Raw genomic sequence first — 17,881 nt, forward strand, 5'->3', positions numbered from 1 at the left:
CTAATAAGGTCCGGTTCATCCTTTCTGCTACGCCATTCTATTGGGGTGTATCTGGAACCGTAAAGTGACGTCTAATCCCTTCATTCTTGCAAAACTCCATGAACGGTGTCGATTTGTACTCTCCTCCATTGTCTGATCTCAAGCACTTAAGCTTCTTCCCCGTTGAAGTCTCAACCTCGGCTTTCCATTCTTTGAACTTGTCAAAGACCTCACTTTTGTGTTTCATGAAGTAGACCCAAACTTTCCGAGAGAAATCATCAATGAATGTGGCGAAGTATTCTTTCCCACCTTTTGATTTTACCGGTGAAGGACCCCATACATCCGTGTGTACATACTCGAGCATGCCCTTGCTCGTATGAGTTGCGACCTTGAACCGTACTCTGCATTGTTTTCCAAGAACACAAAATTTGTAGAAATCTAATTTGCATGTTTTCATACCTTGGAGTGCATTCCTCTTGTGAGGCTCCATCAATCCTCTTTCCCCCATATGCCCAAGACGCATATGCCATAGATAGGTGTTATCCGTCTTCGTGCTAGCATCCATGGACATAGATGCTCCACCTTGCACCGTGGTTCCTATAAGTCGATATAGGTTCCCATGCCTCTGTCCCTTTAGAACAACCAGAGCTCCCTTTATCACCTTCAATACTCCACCTTGAGCTAAGTACTTACACCCATTAGATTCAAGTGCCTCCAATGAAATTAGATTCTTCCTTAGACCTGGCACGTGACGCACATCCGCTAGGGTTCTGATCATGCCATCAAACATCTTGATTTTCACGATTCCAACTCCCACAGTCTTGCACGAAGTGTCATTCCCCATGAGAACTGAACCTCCATCATATGTCTTGTACTCATCGAAGGTTTCTCGATGATGACACATATGATAAGTGCGTCCGGAGTCCAAGATCCACGAATCTTCAAAGGTGTCCTTCCTCGACGATATGGACAAGATGTCCCCATCATTAGTCTCAGTGCTGTCGGCTACACTTGCTTCATCCGAGCTCTTCTTCTTTTTTCCATTCTTATTTAGACAGACTCTCTTGGTATGCCCTTCCTCATTACACCATAGCATCTTCCTTTAAACCTTCCCTTGGATTTTGATCGACCCCTATAGCTTGATCCTTGATTCGTTGATCTTCCTCTTCCTTGACTGCTTTTCTCCTTCCTAAAGAGTCCCTCTTCTAAAGATTTTGAACTACTTGCCCTTTTTCGAGTATCGTTAGAAATTAGGGCAGCAGTTACCTCTTCGATCTCCGGGGTTTCCTTGCCATAAAGGAGCGTAGTCGCCAAGTGGTCAAACGAATCTGGCAACGACGCCAATAGTAGAAGCACTATGTCTTCATCCTCGAACTTTACCTCCAAGCTTGTAAGTTCACCGATCATCTAATTGAACACGTTGAGGTATTCCAATAGATCTCCTCCTTCACTCATCTGAAGCGAATACAATCTCTTCTTCAAGAATAACTTGTTCGTAAGAGATTTTGTCATGTAGATGCTTTCGAGTTTGAGCTATACCTCCGGAGCGGAATTGATTTCCGCTACGTATTGAAGGGCCTTGTCCGATAGGTTCAATCAGATCGCGCTACACGCCCTCTCCTCCATGTCGGCCCAATCATCATCGGTTATGGTGGCTAGCTTGTTCGAACTTCCTAGAAGAACCTTTGATAAACCTTGTTGAATCAACAGATCCTTCATCCTTCTCCACCATAGTGTAAAATTATTCTTCCCAGTGAATCATTCGATATCGAATCGAATGGTCGAACCTTTTCCAGCCATCTAGTCAAAAGTCGCAATACGAGAACGAAGAACCTGGATTGTTACGATACCAATTGTTGTGCGGAAGAGCTCTCTAACTAGATGAGATGAAAAATAAGAATAATCAAGAACGTAGAGATTTACGTGGTTCGGCGAAAATCCGCCTTCGTCCACGGGAGAAAGAGACGATTTCTTATTTTTGAGCGTAAAAAGATACAAGGTACAAGTGCTGAATAATAAAGATCATCAGATTTGTATCCCTAAAGATCTTATCGGTTTAAGAAACTAACTAATAAATCTTTGGTGATTATCCCCCAAATCTTTTGAAATATCTTGACATATCTCCAAGCCTTTTTTGACTTCGTTTGAAATTCAAGACAACATCAACAAAGATCCTTACCTGTCCATGCTATGATCGAAAGAGATACCCTTATGATAACAAGGCTTGAACTGATGACTTCCACCATGTCAAGGAAATTGTATGGCCCTTCAATGTTTATTTCTTCATCTGTTCCAACACAAAAAAAGACAGGGTGGGCGACTAAGGTAGACGGGATCCAATTCGGTGGGCGGATGCACACATATACATGTGTTCATGTCTTTAGCTAGACAAATGAAGCCCTCCATTGAATGATAACATGCGATTATTTGAGCAATATTCGCTTGTCTTTAATTTCTGGTGGTGCTGGTCTGATATTCACTCGGAGATTTGTGCCGTCTCTTTTCTATGTTTGAAATTCGAATTGTGTTTCCTCCTGCGGTAGGCTTCGAGTGGGGAAGTGACAAGACAATAATCGGTTCATGCAATTCCTATTTTCCACATAAGTAGTCCAAACACTTCGGAGAGGCACGGTCCACTAGTGAAAAAAAAATACCTTTCTAATTTCTCCTTCCTTCATTCTATGATTTCTCCTATGAAGTGGAACTAGGTCTCCTTTTCGTGTGTAGCAAGGAAGAAAAGAATGAAAAAGAACCGCTTTCATGTTTCCTCTGCATCCATCAGAGTACCTGCTAGATATTTTGGCAGTTTTGAAATATTTGATAAAATGATTTTGGTAGTTATGACCGTCATGAAAGCCATCACTTTGTAACGATATTACAATGACCGTATAATGACTTTCTAACGGTTTTCTAACGGCTTTGCAACGGTGCCTTATAACGGCTTTGTAACTTTAGATTTATTTCTTCATAAATCCTCATTATTTTATAATGGCTTTATAATGATCATAATCTTAATTGATTTATAACGATTTTAACGGCTCTTTCTTTTACTTGAATATAAACTTCAAACACCACAACACCTAAAGATACTTTCGAATATAAACTAGAATTTTCCCTTTTTCCATTTTCTTTTGGGCTAGGTTATACACATAACGTTGCTCCTATTCTTTCTAATATTCAGTGCGGAATATAGAAGAAAGTCCGTTGTATCTTAGGAGGATAGTTGCTAGAAGCCTTACATACCAAGTTTCGTAGGCGAGATTATCCTTCGGGACGATACTTGCACGTTTCAGACATTTTAATCTTATTTTCTAATCTTTTCCAACATATTTCCTCCCATTATTATTTTCCATATTATCTAACATTTTTTCAACAGTACTTTCTTTCTTAGTTTTTTTTTTTTCTATTCAGAAACTCGTCCAATAATTACGCTTTGCCTCTTTTTCCTGTTTAAATTATTTGGTACGATGGCTGATGACCAAGTGTACTATGTTTTGCGAACGAAATAATCAATATTGACTTCTTTGACTGAGTACAGTCGCCTTTGGTACCTTCATCGATAGAGTTATGACCATATCATTTTTCGAAAATATCACGAAGTGCGCACGTAACTTTTGGCTTTTTGAGCACTGAGCTCTCGTTAGGGTTCTAATGCGAGGGCAGGAAGGTGATGGTAAGATGCGATTTTCTCAGTTACAAAATAATGCGGAAAAGAAAATTGGAGAATTTTCTGGATATTTCGATGAATAGAAAAGAGTACATGGAGAGCCTATTTATAGCCTTTATTAGAGCCTATTTATCTTTCCCTTCATTACTAGTGGAATTTCTTGCTACTTGACGCCCCGTTCATTTGGGCCCAACAGAAGAGGAAATTATGGCCCTATACCTAATACGAAAAGTTGATTTGTCTATGGCGTCTGGCCATGGAATTTATCTCTCTCCGATCCACCCAAAATCAATCGCCGCTGCATTTCCGACAGGAAAATGAGCATTTGGTCTATAAACTCATATCGTGAAAAATCGCGTAATTTCCCCTAGAAATGATCGAACTAAATTATACACGATGATCTTCTTGGACAGACGAATATGTTCGTTCTGTGAGCATACGAAATTCACTTGTTGTGGTTATTTGATTGCTCGATCTTTTTACCTTAAAAGCGGTCAAGTGATACTTTTAATTGAAGTTTGAAGCTACAGCAAGATGGTATGATCCACTTAGTTTATGATATTTTAGGTGATGGGCACACCTAAAGCACATGATTCAAGGTCCATTTGACTTTTTGGCCAGAAATATTGCACCACAATTGACGTGAAATATTATCTCTAAATTCCATGTATTTGGCTCAAATTTGTTGTGCTGTGGAAGAAAATGAGAATTTACCATATGCAACGAACAAAATCAATCACGACAGGATAAATATTGATGAATTATCTTCTGTTTGAGCATTGGAAAGATGGTGTCTGAATATGAACATAAAAAATGTCAGGTTAATAACTTCCGGACTAAATAAAAGAACATGCTTTGCATGTAAATTAAAAAAAAAAAAAACACTAAAGGTATAAAGAAGTATGAATATGTTTATGTGACAGTTTTTTTTATCTAATATTAGAATGAAAGTAAATTGTGAGCTACAAAAATAAATTATAAATAATTAAAAATTATTGTAGAGTTCACTCCTTCAAAATTTTGTGGCCCACAACATGGTGTTATTATCACAGTCACCAAAAAATAATTATGCTAGCAAAGTCTGTCTACTTAGGAAATGAGCTTTAAGTATTTATATAATGTAAGAAGGATATAACTTATCAACAGGATACGAGAGATTGAAATTCAAATTTAGAAATGTTAGAGATTTTGAAAAATTAAGTTGCAAATGTTAGGGACATTAATTTTCAAGTTTTATTCTCTTCCTTCGCTTGATATTGGACAATTATGATTCACTTAGTAATAGATGTGGGGTTTCCAAGAAATTTATGAGTAAACAGACTATATTCTTGGTTTACTACCCAGAACAAAGATCTATAATTGACTTAATCATACAAGTTCTCACTTCGTTGATTTAGGAAAATAAAAAAACAAACAAATGATAAAGAAGAATCCTCCAAGCAAAGCTATTGACTCGTGGACATCAAAGAGTTTCATCGTAGAAGCAATCTTTTGGATCCACCAAATATTTTTGTGCATTCACATTAGGTTTTAGATTACTAAAATCTTTGATTATATCCGCGACGTCTGAGGATTTTCATCGTCTTCACTGCTCTATACTCTTCACGAACCAACCTCACGCAACTTGCGATCCACGGACAAAACCCATTTTCTAAAGTAGAGTATGTCTACGTCACGTGTTGCAATGGACACCACAAAAAACCAAATCATTAGGCACAGATTTGAGTTCACGGAATCTACATTCGAACACGTCGATATATCCTCCCGGAAAATTATTTAGTGGTACGAATTGAAATTATTGAAATTATTGGTAGATATAGACAATAACATCCAACTTATTTTGCTAAAAAAGGCCCATTTAAATAGGTTTTCTCGCGGTAGTATGAATCCGTGGAGGTACACCTAAACATTCCTTTCAAAGGCACGATGAAGATAACCTTTTAACAACTTTCGAGTCCTTAGCACAACCGTGTTCTGATGAATGCAAAAGTTTAATTTGACAACTTGGAATATTGAAGTCATTAGTTGTCTTGATCCACTTATCGGAGTTGGCAAGGCACAATGCAGTATGATTGTACTTTTATCCACCAAAGCTGAACATGAGAGATGATACACACATGCATTTTCAGTCTTCAACCAAGAATATTACACAACTACCCTAAGCAGGAGAATTATTCTTAACACTAATCAAAGCAACGACACCACCCAAAACCCAGAATTAAACCATGAAATTTGGTGCGTAGAACACAAGTTAAGAAGAGGAAAAGCCACACAAAGAAATCATAAATTATGCACACTGTAACACATTCAACCTATATTTTTGTTCGAGATATCAAATATTCCAAACTATGCCTGCTGTGACGCTTTTAACCTAAAAATTTTCTTGTAACATAAAAAAACTCTGGATTTATACTTATGTGACATATTTAACATCCTACAAGGTTCCGTTGATTGATATTTCAGCCAAAGCAATGTACTCATATTTCAATTAAGCCACGTAGGCATCATGTTAATACCGTTTTCTTTTCGGCGTCCATGCATGTAGATTTTTAACGGTCTTGATTGATAGACCTTGGACGGAGGGTAAATGTGTCACACAAGTACATGTTTGAAATTTTTAGTGTCACAAAAAAAAGTTTAGGATAAAGGAGCCATGATGGGTATAGTTTGGGATTTTGTAGCTTTTGTCAGTTAAGAAAGGGCATAAGTGCTCTTTATTTTTATTTTATTTTTCCACGGGTCAGGCACATATGAAGTCAGATGGGAGCTTCTTGCCACAAGTGTTCATGAGCAGGCTTAGTGAAATGGGGATGCTCAAATTGATCCCGAGGACGTCGGATTTAATGGCAGTTCAAAGGCAGACGGCTGCTTTAAGATGTCAAGTTACACGACGACGGTTGAACACTCGACTTTTCAATCGAATCAACGGCACTGACATTTGTTTGTTACACACATCGCACCCCGATTTAGTCCTATCTACGATACAGTACGCAATAATCATTTAAAAAAGAACCCATTTTCAGCTCGACTCATCCTCCCCTATGCATGCATGCCGTCCCATCTAGATTTGTTATCGGCGAAACTCTTCTCTCCGTGAATGTAAGACTTCGCACTCCCAAGGCAATGTGTGCGACCCGAAAGTTACTTTAAGTAAGAGATCCTGTGATCCGAATAAAAAAAAAATCGTCACTTATTTATACGAGTCTTGTTAACGAATGCCTTCAAGACATTGGCTAGCCCTAATTATTTTCATTCCAGTGCACTGATTACACACAAAGCACGGGAAAAAGGATGCGTTTGATAGGACAAAAAATTTCTTTATCGAGGTGCTAACAAGTGTCCACGGGGCTCTTGTGAGAAGCTAAATAATTCTTGGATCGCACGTCTTGTTTAGTGTAGCACGATTCATTAAAGTTGCGACACTCGAAAGGATATTAGTTGGACATACGAAACCAAGCACACCCAAGGCCATCTTTTGCATTTTAATTTCCCTTCTTTTCTTGCTTCAACTTCTGCCAATTCCATCTTATGTAAAGGATATGAATATAGAAAACCATAGTCCTCGTTTCATGCCACGGGGTTAGAAAGCTCAACCTAAAGGTTTAAGCATATACATGAAGGGAGGTTAAATGAATATAAAAAGCATGTATGACCCGTTGTCAAGCGATGTGGGACAATATTCCAATTCTCCTCTCACGTGCAAACCAAATTAGGTGGAGACACGTACTCGAAAGGGATAGCACTAGCTCTGCCTAGAATCTTTAAGAAGAGGAAGACCACATGAATATAAAATGTATATGAAACCCTCAAGTTCGACACTACGATGTTAGAAAGTCCATAAAGGGTATATAGCCTTTCATATAAGAAGGGAAAAACACTGGCTTTGGTACCATGTTCGAAAATCCCATCCAACCCCTAGCCCCTACACTTCAAAACAAATGCAAATTTCGGAGGCCCATAAATTAAAAATGTAGTGACTGCGTATGTAAGAGTCAGCTTGAATCAACCAAGCAAAACTACTTTAATTACTAACATTAACACATGGATCGACCTCACACTTGTTGACTAAATCGAATGACGATCCTTCTCGCTTCTACCATTGGAAAACGAAAAGAATCGCAGAAAGTCAAAAGTCGGTTGTGGCAAATCTCTTCGACGTGACGTTATATACGGCGCGATGCGGACGAGATTATGAAGCTTCGTTAGATTAGCAATGGAGGTTAATTAGTTCTTCGGGCACTCGTGACATTTGCATCCACCAAGAACAAGCCAATACAGAACATAAGGGACAAATTTCGGAAATAAATAATTTAAGCATTTGCAGTTCAATCTGTGTTCCATAGACAATGAATGGTAGGAATAATTATCAAAGAAGTCATAAACCTATTGTACGACGGTCAATTCAATCCTTCATTTGTTAATTGTGCCAATTCAATTCTAAATCTATGCTACAATGGCCAATTTTGTTGTAAACCTTTTAAGTGTGCCAATTTAGTCCTAAACCTTTTGATAATTTGCCAATTTAATTGTAACATTTTAATGATTTGCCCATGTAGTCCTTTCGCGATTTTCTGCTAAAATTACCTAGAAGGACTACATTGTCATATCATTAAAAGGTTAAGACTAAAATTAACAAATCATTAAAATGATTAGGACAACATTGGCACATTTAAAAGGGTTAATAGTGAATTGGCCATCGTATCAAGGGTTAAGGACTTTTTCAATAATGTGCCATACATTTTGCAGGCCAGAAAAAAAAAAAGAATAAGTTTGGAGCTTTTTGTGCTCATTGAAGCATAATTAGGCTATGAATACTTTCGAAGGAAATTAGCTACCCTTAACATGTTTCATTATACTTAACCATCAAGAGACAAATCCACTATTGATTCCATTCCGGCGCCAAAATTTAGTTTCGATGCGAGTTCGATTTGTCTTTTGAAATTATAAGGGCTATGAGATAATCAAGTTTATATGTCCACTCCATTTCATTGAACAATGGAAAAATGCAGGATAAACAATGACTCGACAAATCGCTGTATTGATCGTTTGATTGATTGCATGGGTTGATCACATTACATTTGACAGAATAATTAAATATTAACTAAAGTAATAAAATTATTAATTATGAAATCAAGCTTTCATCTAATAGCTATATTTATCTAACAGCTATTAGATGAATGCGTGTTTTAATATTTGATTATTCTATCACTATTGATTGCATCAGTATATGGACACCTTCTCTTACCATATCATGCTTGGAGTAGGAAAAACACAACCCAATTCACATTCTTGGGTGCATTTCATCTGTCGGATCAAGTACTCAAACCAAGTCAAAAACAAATCAAAAAAATCAATCAATCAAACACCAGAGGATAGAAATGGCAATTTGCCACTTCCCACAAGATTAGAACCATCCAAAAATGTCACCATGAGGAGTTTGCTTGTTCCGCCAGCTAAATCCCCAAGGCCACACGTATGGACGTACTGTATGCACACCATATTTTAGTTCATCACCAGTACCAAAACGTTTTCATCTAAAACAAATAATTTCTGTTTCCATCAACTCAAACCACCGACTCTCCTTGAAACCCTATAAAATACCACCTCCCCAAAACTCTCTTTCCATCCCAAAACACTCGCATTTTACTAGCTAATTCCAATTTCCAACTTTGGCTAGGGCTTCGTGAAGCTTTTGTACTATGGCTTCCAAGACCTATGCAACAGTTGCTCTAGTTCTCTCCCTCAACATCGTCTTGGCCTCCTTGGTCACTGCGGGGCCGCCGAAGCCAACCTCAAACTTCACGGTGGTTTCTTGCCCTATAAACGCCCTCAAATTAGGCATCTGCCTCGACTTACTTGATAGCCTTCTCAATATCACCATCGGCATGCCTCCAAAAGAGCCGTGCTGCTCTCTCATTGCTGGCCTTGTCGACCTAGAAGCCGCCGTTTGCCTTTGCACGGCCATCAAAGCCGATGTCTTGGGCATTAACCTCGACATTCCGCTCTCTCTGACCTTGCTCCTCAACGTTTGTAGCAAGAAGGTCCCTCCAGGTTTCCAATGTGCTTAAGCGTGAGAGGTCTTGAATAATAAGAGTTTGGAGTCCGTTTGATTATGTTATGACTGTGTTGGGTGGTGTATGTTAAAAGCACTAAAAATGCCTAAAATAATGTTGAGCTTACGCTTATGGGTTATGAACTGAATAAGGGTTTGTCTTACACCATGTGCTTATTAAGTTGTGTAATTTCATGAAAAGAAGAGCAGAAAAGTTGTCAAAGTTGTGTCATTTCAATCGAAATGAATGCCTTCTCTCAAAAAACAGGCTTCTTGTCCCCTTTCCCGAGTGAGATACCATGCATTTTGGTGGGCGGGAAAAAGTTTCCAATCGCAGGCGTTTCTACCAAATTTCCAAACAATGTCAGCAATACAATAAAACGACATAAACCCACAAAATTTGTCATGTCGGACAAGCTGGTAATTGGTGTTTAAGTTGGCATGGTTAGTACATGCCCACCTCATTAACCAATATGTTTAAAGTTGTGGAATCTTTTTGCTTGCGGAATACTGATAATGATATATTCATGTGTTTACTAAATTGTCTCGCAAAGATCTCGGACTCCTCCACATCACCGGCCACCATCATAAGTTCGCAGTCTAGAAATAGGTGAATTTCATACTAGCATGATCTCGGTGGAGGCAAATTTGTCAATGACTTGATGTGGGGAGACTTGGGTACATGTACGTTTTTCGAGGTCTCTCATGATCGTACACTTAACACATGTTATGATTCATAATTTTGGCTTCTGTAAAATCATATGTACTTTGATCGACCACTCGTTTAATTCCAGTTGCTCTTTTGGAACCATATCACATCCCGAATCTGATGAAATAAACCCAAATCAATCAAGATGGGGTTTATGCCGTGTTGGGTCTCGGTCCTCAACTAATATGGTTGATGTGTTACAGTTCATACACAAAAATCTGACTTGATACGTAAATACATTTCGATTTACATATTAGTAGGTCAGCTCGCTCTCATCTCTCACCTCTGCTTAATTAGGATAATTAGATTTAGGGTTTTCTATTCAGGACTTTTGGATGATGGTGGAACTTAGATTTATGGTAAGGATATCTTGGAAATAATGAGGATGATTCATAGATAAATCTGGAATATTTATTGATAGGCACAATTTCGTCTGTAAAAATCTAAAGTTAGATTGCAAACTCGTGACTTTAGAGATAGAATAAGCAAAATGATAAATATTGGCATAAGTTTCTATATTTTTCCTTATTTTTTCAAGTGCCAACTTATCCTATGGTTCCATTTACAAAGGAAAATGCTTATGATAGTCTAAGAGTACTGTCAATTATTTTTTACCATAAATCTACACACCATCATCGCGTGTTTTGCATAAAACACTCATTAATTGAAAAATCGCGAGGTCAAAAATAATAACAGTACTATCGGACTATCATGGTAGCAGCTTTCGTTTACAAATGTGTTGACAATTGACATAGTACTTTAATTCGCTATCAACTTATAAATAAGGAGAAATTACCAAAAAAGTCCTAAACATTTGGACAACTTGTCAATTTAGTTATAAACTTTTCAATTGTGTCAATTTAGCTCTAAATATTTTGATAATTTGCCAATTTAGTCTTAAACCTTTCAATTGTTTAATTTACTCCTAAATCTTTTTAAATTATGTCAATTTAGTCTTAAATCTTTCGAAATTTTTCCATTTTAGTCCTAAACTTATTATTTGAGTAATTGATCGAAATGACTAAATTGACAATTCGTTAAAAGGTTTAGGACTAGTTTAGCAAATCGTAACAAGGTTTAGGACTAAATTGACATAATTTAAAGTTTTAGGACTGAATTAGTACAATTAAAAGGTTTAAGACTGAACCGACACAAGTGCAATAGGTTTAGGACTTTTTGGACAATTTTCCTCCTGAATAATGTAGGACTGTTCATATATTAAGTGGATTTATTAACTGATGTGACAGGTTAGTATTTGATAAGCAAAAGAACATCTCAAGTGCCAATATTTGTGTACGGCGCTCACTTTGGTGCCAATATTTTTTTTTATCACTTAATTGTCAATTTTTTTGAAAAACGATTACTTAAGTGCCAACTCCGGTGAGGTTGCTGGATTTTTTTGCCGTTGGCGCTAAAGTGATCGTTTTTTCTCCGATTTGACACTAAAATGATCGTTTTTTAGATCACTTAAGTGCCAAATTGGAGAAAAAAGATCACTTTAGTGCCAACGGAGAGAAATGCTGGTGACTTCACCCGAGTTGGCACTTAAATAATTATTTTTAAAAAAAATTGCACTTAAGTGATGAAAAAACGATCACCGTAGTGCCAACGGCGAAAAATTCCGGCGACCTCACTGGAGTTGGCACCTAAATAATCATTTTTCAAAAAATTGGCACTTAAGTAATAAAAAAAATATTGGCATCAAAGTGAGCGCTGTACACAAATATTGACATTTGAGGTATCCTTCTACCGTATTTGGTGTTTGAATGGGCCAACTAACCTAAATAGCCACTTATCGTTTGCCACATTACTTAGAAAACATATTTGGCACGCGAGTCTTAGTGCCTCTAATATTACTCGTGAACTAGTGATGGCATAGCCATGCTAATGATTGATACATTTTCATACGTGGCACTTGCGGCACAAATCGTGATGACTAATTTAAAGTATCTTTTCGTTTCAAAGGTCGCCGCTACATGCGACACAAATCGTGACGACTACTTCAAATAGACCGTTGGATGGGGTGGGACTCATATGGGCCCCATCTGGTCTGACGGTGCATGCAACATGGATCAGGTGCCGGTAATGCCGGCTTCTCTTTGTTCTCCCCGAATTTGGAATATGCTGAATTTGGTCCCATCTAACCACCATATTTGCTTCCCGAGAACCATTATTGGAGCATTCCAACTTTCTAATGGCGAATACATTCAATTCTCAAATAATGGAAGCCCAGAAAAATTTCGCTCCTATGTATAGGAAATAGATAGAGTGTAAGGTACAATAATATATTTAATGATAGAACATGATTTTGCACGATGACCTTCTTGGATAGATGAATATGTTCATTCTACGAGCGTACGAAATTCACTCGTTGTGGTTATTTGATTGCTTGATCTTCTTACCTTAAAAGCGGTCAAGTGATACTTTTAATTAAAGTTTGAAGCTACAGCAAGATGGTATGATCCACAAAGTTTATGATATTTTAGGTGATGGGCACACCTAAAGCACATGATTCAAGGTCCATTTGACTTTTTGGCCAGAAATATTGCACCATAATTGACATGAAATATTATCTCTGAATTCCACATATTTGGCTCAAATTTGTTGTACTGTGAAAGAAAATGGGAATTTATCATATGTGACGGACAAAATCAACCACGACAAGATAAATATTAATGAATTATTGTCTGTCTAAGCATTGGAAAGATGATATCTAGATATGGACACCAAAAATGTCAGGTTAATAACTTCGTGACTAAATAAAAGAACATGTTTTGCATGTAAATTAAAAAAAAAACACTAAATGTATTATGAAGTAGGAATATGTTTATGCGACAGTTTTTTTATATCTAATATTAGAATGACAGTAAATTATGAGCCACAAAAATAAATTATAAATAATTAAAAATTATTGCGGGGTCCACTTTTTCAAGAATTTGTGGCCTACAATACGCTGTTTTTTTCACAGTCACCAAAAAACGGTTATGCTAGCAAAGAACGTCTACTTAGGAAGTGAGCTTTAAGTATTTATATAATGTAAGAAGGATATAACTTATCAAAAGGATATGAGAGATTGAAATTCAAATTTAGAAATGTTAGAGATTTTGAAAAATTAAGTTGTAAATGTTAGCGACATTAATTTTCAAGTTTTATTTTCTTCCTTCGCTTGCTATTGTACAATTATGATTCACTTAGTAATAGATTTGATGTTTCCAAGAAATTTATGAGTAAACAGACTATATTCTTGGTTTACTACCCAGAACAAAGATCTATAATTGACTTAATCATTCAAGTTCTCACTTCGTTGATTTAGGAAAATAAAAAAACAAACAAATGATAAAGAAGAATCCTCCAAGCAAAGCTATTGACTCGTGGACATCAAAGAGTTTCGTCATAGAAGCAATCTTCTGGACCCACCAAATATTTTCGTGCATTCACATTAGGTTTTAGATTACTAAAATCTTTGAATATATCCGCAACGTCCGAGGATTTTCATCGTCTTCACTGTTCTATACTCGTCACGAACCAACCTTATGCAACTTGCGATCCACGGACATAACCCATTTTCTGAAGCAGGGTAGAGCTCAAGCTTAGAACCTATACAATATGATAACAACTTACCACCAAAAACAAGTATGTCTACGTCACGTATTGCAATTGACACCACAAAAAACCAAATCATTAGGCACATATTTGAGTTCACGGGGATCCAAATCCAAACATGTTGACATATCCTCCCGGAAAATTATTTAGTAGTACGAATTGAAATTATTGAAATTATTGGTAGATATAGATGGTAGCATCCAACATATTTTGCTAAAAAAGGCCCATTTAAATAGGTTTTCTCGTGGTGGTATGAATCCGTGCTGGTACACCTAAATGTTCCTTTCGAAGGCACGATGAAGATAACCTTTTAACAACTTTCGTGTCCTTAGCACAACAGTGTTCTGATGAATGCAAAAGTTTAATTTGACAACTTGGAATATTGAATTCATTATTAGTTGTCTTGATCCGCTTATCGGAGTTGGCAAGGCACAATGTAGTATGATTGTACTTTTATCCACCAAAGCTGAACATGAGAGATGATACACACATGCATTTTCAGTCTCTTCCACCAAGAATATTACACAACTACCCTAAGCAGAAGAATTATTCCTAACACTAATCAAAGCAACGACACCACCCAAACCCAGCATTAAACCTTGAAATTTGGTGCGTAAAACACAAGTTAAGAGGAGGACAAGCCACACAAAGAAATCACAAATTATGCACATTGTAATACATTTACCCTATACTTTTGTTCGTGATATCAAAAATTCCAAACTATACTTATTGTGACACTTTTAACCTAAAATTTTTCTACTAACATGAAAAACTCTGAACTTATACTTATGTGACATATTTAACATCCTACAAGGTTCCGTCGAACGATATTTCAGCCAAAACAATGTACTTTTATTTTAATTAAGCCACGTGGGCACCATGTCAATACCTTTTTCTTTTCAACGTCCATGCATGCAGATTTTTGACGGTCCCGATTGATAGAACTTGGACGGAGGGTAAATGTGTCACACAAGTACATGTTTAGAATTTTTAGTGTCGCAGAAAAAAGTTTATGGTAAAAGCGCCATGATTCCCATAGTTTGAGATTTTTGGTGGCTTTTGCCAGTTAAGAAAGGGCATAAGTGCTCTTTATTGTTTATTTTATATTTTTGGTTCAGGCACATATGAAGTCAGATGGGAGCTTCTTGCCACAAGTGTTCATGAGGAGGCTTAGTGAAATGGGGATGTTCAAATTGATCTCGATGACGTTGGCTTTAATGGCAGTTCGAAGGCAAACGGCTGCTTTAAGATGTCAAGTTACACAACGACGGTTGAACAGTCGACTTTTTAATCGAATCAACAGCACTGAAATTTGTTACACACGTCGCACCCCGAGTTAGTCCTATCTACGATATAGGACGCGATAATCATTTAAAAAGGAACCCATTTTCAGCTCGACTCATCCTCTCGTATGCACTCATGCCGTCCCATCTAGATTTGCCATCGGCGAAACTGTTCTCTCCGTGAATGTAAGACTTCGCTCCCAAGGCAATATGTGCGACCTAAAAGTTACTTTAAGAGATCCTGTGATCCAAATAAAAAAAATTGTCACTTATTTATACGAGTCTTGTTAACGAATGCCTTCAAGACACTAGCTAGCCCTAATTATTTTCATTCCAGTGCACTGATTACACACAAAGCACGGGAAAAATTATGCGTTTGATAGGACAAAAAATTTCTTTATCGAGGTGCTAACAAGTGTCCACGGGGCTCTTGTGAGAAGCTAAATAATTCTTGGATCACACTTCTTGTTTAGCGTAGCATGATTCATTAAAGCTGCGACACTCGAAAGGATATTGGTTGGACATACGAAACCAAGCATACCCAAGGCTTGTCTTTTGCATTTTAATTTCCCTTCTTTTCTTGCTTCAACTTCGTCCAATCCCATCTTATGTATAGGATATGAATATAGAAAACCATAGTCCTTGTATCATGCCGTGGGTTAGAAAGCTCAACCTAAAGGTTTAAGCGTATATGTGAAGGGAGATCAAATGAATATAAAAAGCATATATGACCCGTTGTCAAGTGATGTGGGACAATATTCCAATTCTTCCTCTCACGTGCAAACCAAATTAGGTGGACACCGTACTTGAAAGGGATAGCACTAGCTCTGCCTAGAATCTTTAAGTAGACAGAGACCACATGAATATAAAAAGTATATGAAACCCTCAAGTTTGACACTACCATGTTAGAAAGTCCATAAAGGGTATATAGCCTTTCAGATAAGAAGGGAAAAAACTGGCTATAAAAACATGTTTGAAAATCCAATCCAAAAGCTTAAGTGTTAAGTGGGGGAGATAACACGAATATAAAAAACATAGCGAATCTCGTTATTAAGCGATGTGGGATAATATTTCAACACCACGTCAATCAAGTTAGAAATTAGTATGGTATAGTACTTAATGTAAACACATTAATATCCATCATGGAGGCCTTCAAATTCGGCTAACCCCTAGCCCCTACACGTCAAGACAAATGCAAATTGTAGGTACCCATAGATTAAAAATGTAGTGACTTTGTATATAAGAACCAGCTCAAATCAACCAAGCAAACTACTTCAATTACTAACATTAACACATGCATCGACCTCACACTTGACTAAATCGAACGCTGATCCTTCTCGCTTCTACCATTGGAAAACAAAAAGAATTGCAGAAAAGTCAAAAGTCGGTTGTGGCAAATCTCTTCGACGTGACGTTATGTTCGGCGCGACGCGGACGAGATTATGAAGCTTCGTTGAGCAGTGGAGGTTAATTAGTTCTTTGGGCACTCGTGACATTTGCATCCACCAAGAACGAGCCAATACAAAACATAAGGGACAAATTTTGGAAATAAATAATTTAAGTCTTTTGCAGTTCAGTTTGTGTTCCATAAACAATGAACGGAAGGAATAATTATCAAAGAAGTTATAAACCTATTGTATGGCGGCCAATTCAATCCTACATTTGTTAATTGTGCCAATTCAATTCTAAATCTATGCTACGACGGCCAATTATGTTCTAAACCTTTTTAATGTGCCAATTTAGTCTTAAACATTTTGATAATTTATTAATTTAGTTATAACTTCTTAATGATTTGTCTATGTAATCCTTTTGCGATTTTCGGCTAAAATTACCCAGAAGGACTATATTGTCATTTCATTAAAAGGTTAAGACTAAATTAACAAATCATTAAAATAGTTTGGACAAGATTGGCCCCTTTAATAATTTTAATAGTGAATAGGCCATCGTATGATAGGTTCGGGACTCTTTCAACAATGTGCCATACATTTTGCAGACCAGAAAAAAAAAAAGAATAAGTTTGGAGCTTTTTGCGCTCATTGAAGCATAATTAGGCTATGAATACTTTCGAAGGAAATTAGCTACCCTGAACATGTTTCATTCTACTTAACCATCAAGAGACAAATCCACTATTGATTTTGTTCCGTCGCCAAAATTTAGTTACGATGTGAGTTCGATTTGTCTTTTGAAATTATAGGGGATATGAGATAATCAAGTTTATATGTCGACTCCATTTCATTGAACAATGGGATAATGCAGGATAAGCACTGACCCGACAAATCGATGTATCGATCATTTAATTGATTGCATGGGTTGATCACATTATATCCGACAGAATAATTAACTATTAACTAAAGTAATAAAATTATTAATTATGAAATCAGGCTTTCATCTAATAGCTATCTTTATCTAACAGCTATTAGATGAATGCGTGTTTTAATATTTGATTATTCTATCAATATTGATTGCATCAATATATGTACACCTTCTCTTACCATATCATGCTTGGAATAGAAAAAACACGACCCAATTCACATTCTTGGATGCATTTCATCAGTCGGATCAAGTACTCAAACCAAGTCAAAAACATA

At 36.9% G+C, this 17,881-nt stretch overlaps 1 protein-coding gene across 1 annotated transcript; it reads left to right on the forward strand.

The window, feature by feature from the left end:
* Window positions 1–9,267: 9,267 nt before the first annotated feature.
* Window positions 9,268–9,872, forward strand: LOC115737115 (lipid transfer protein EARLI 1-like). Its single transcript, XM_030669094.2, has one exon. The coding sequence runs from the start codon at window positions 9,346–9,348 to the stop codon at window positions 9,712–9,714; it is 369 nt and encodes a 122-aa protein (XP_030524954.1). The 5' UTR covers window positions 9,268–9,345; the 3' UTR covers window positions 9,715–9,872.
* Window positions 9,873–17,881: the final 8,009 nt, after the last annotated feature.

Source organism: Rhodamnia argentea, chromosome 9 (assembly GCF_020921035.1).
Source record: "Rhodamnia argentea isolate NSW1041297 chromosome 9, ASM2092103v1, whole genome shotgun sequence".
Lineage (NCBI taxonomy): Eukaryota > Viridiplantae > Streptophyta > Magnoliopsida > Myrtales > Myrtaceae > Rhodamnia > Rhodamnia argentea.

What these genes read in the sequence shown, in the direction of transcription:
- LOC115737115 (XM_030669094.2), top strand. Translation starts at nt 9,346, where the DNA reads ATGGCTTCCAAGACCTATGCAACAGTTGCTCTAGTTCTCTCCCTCAAC.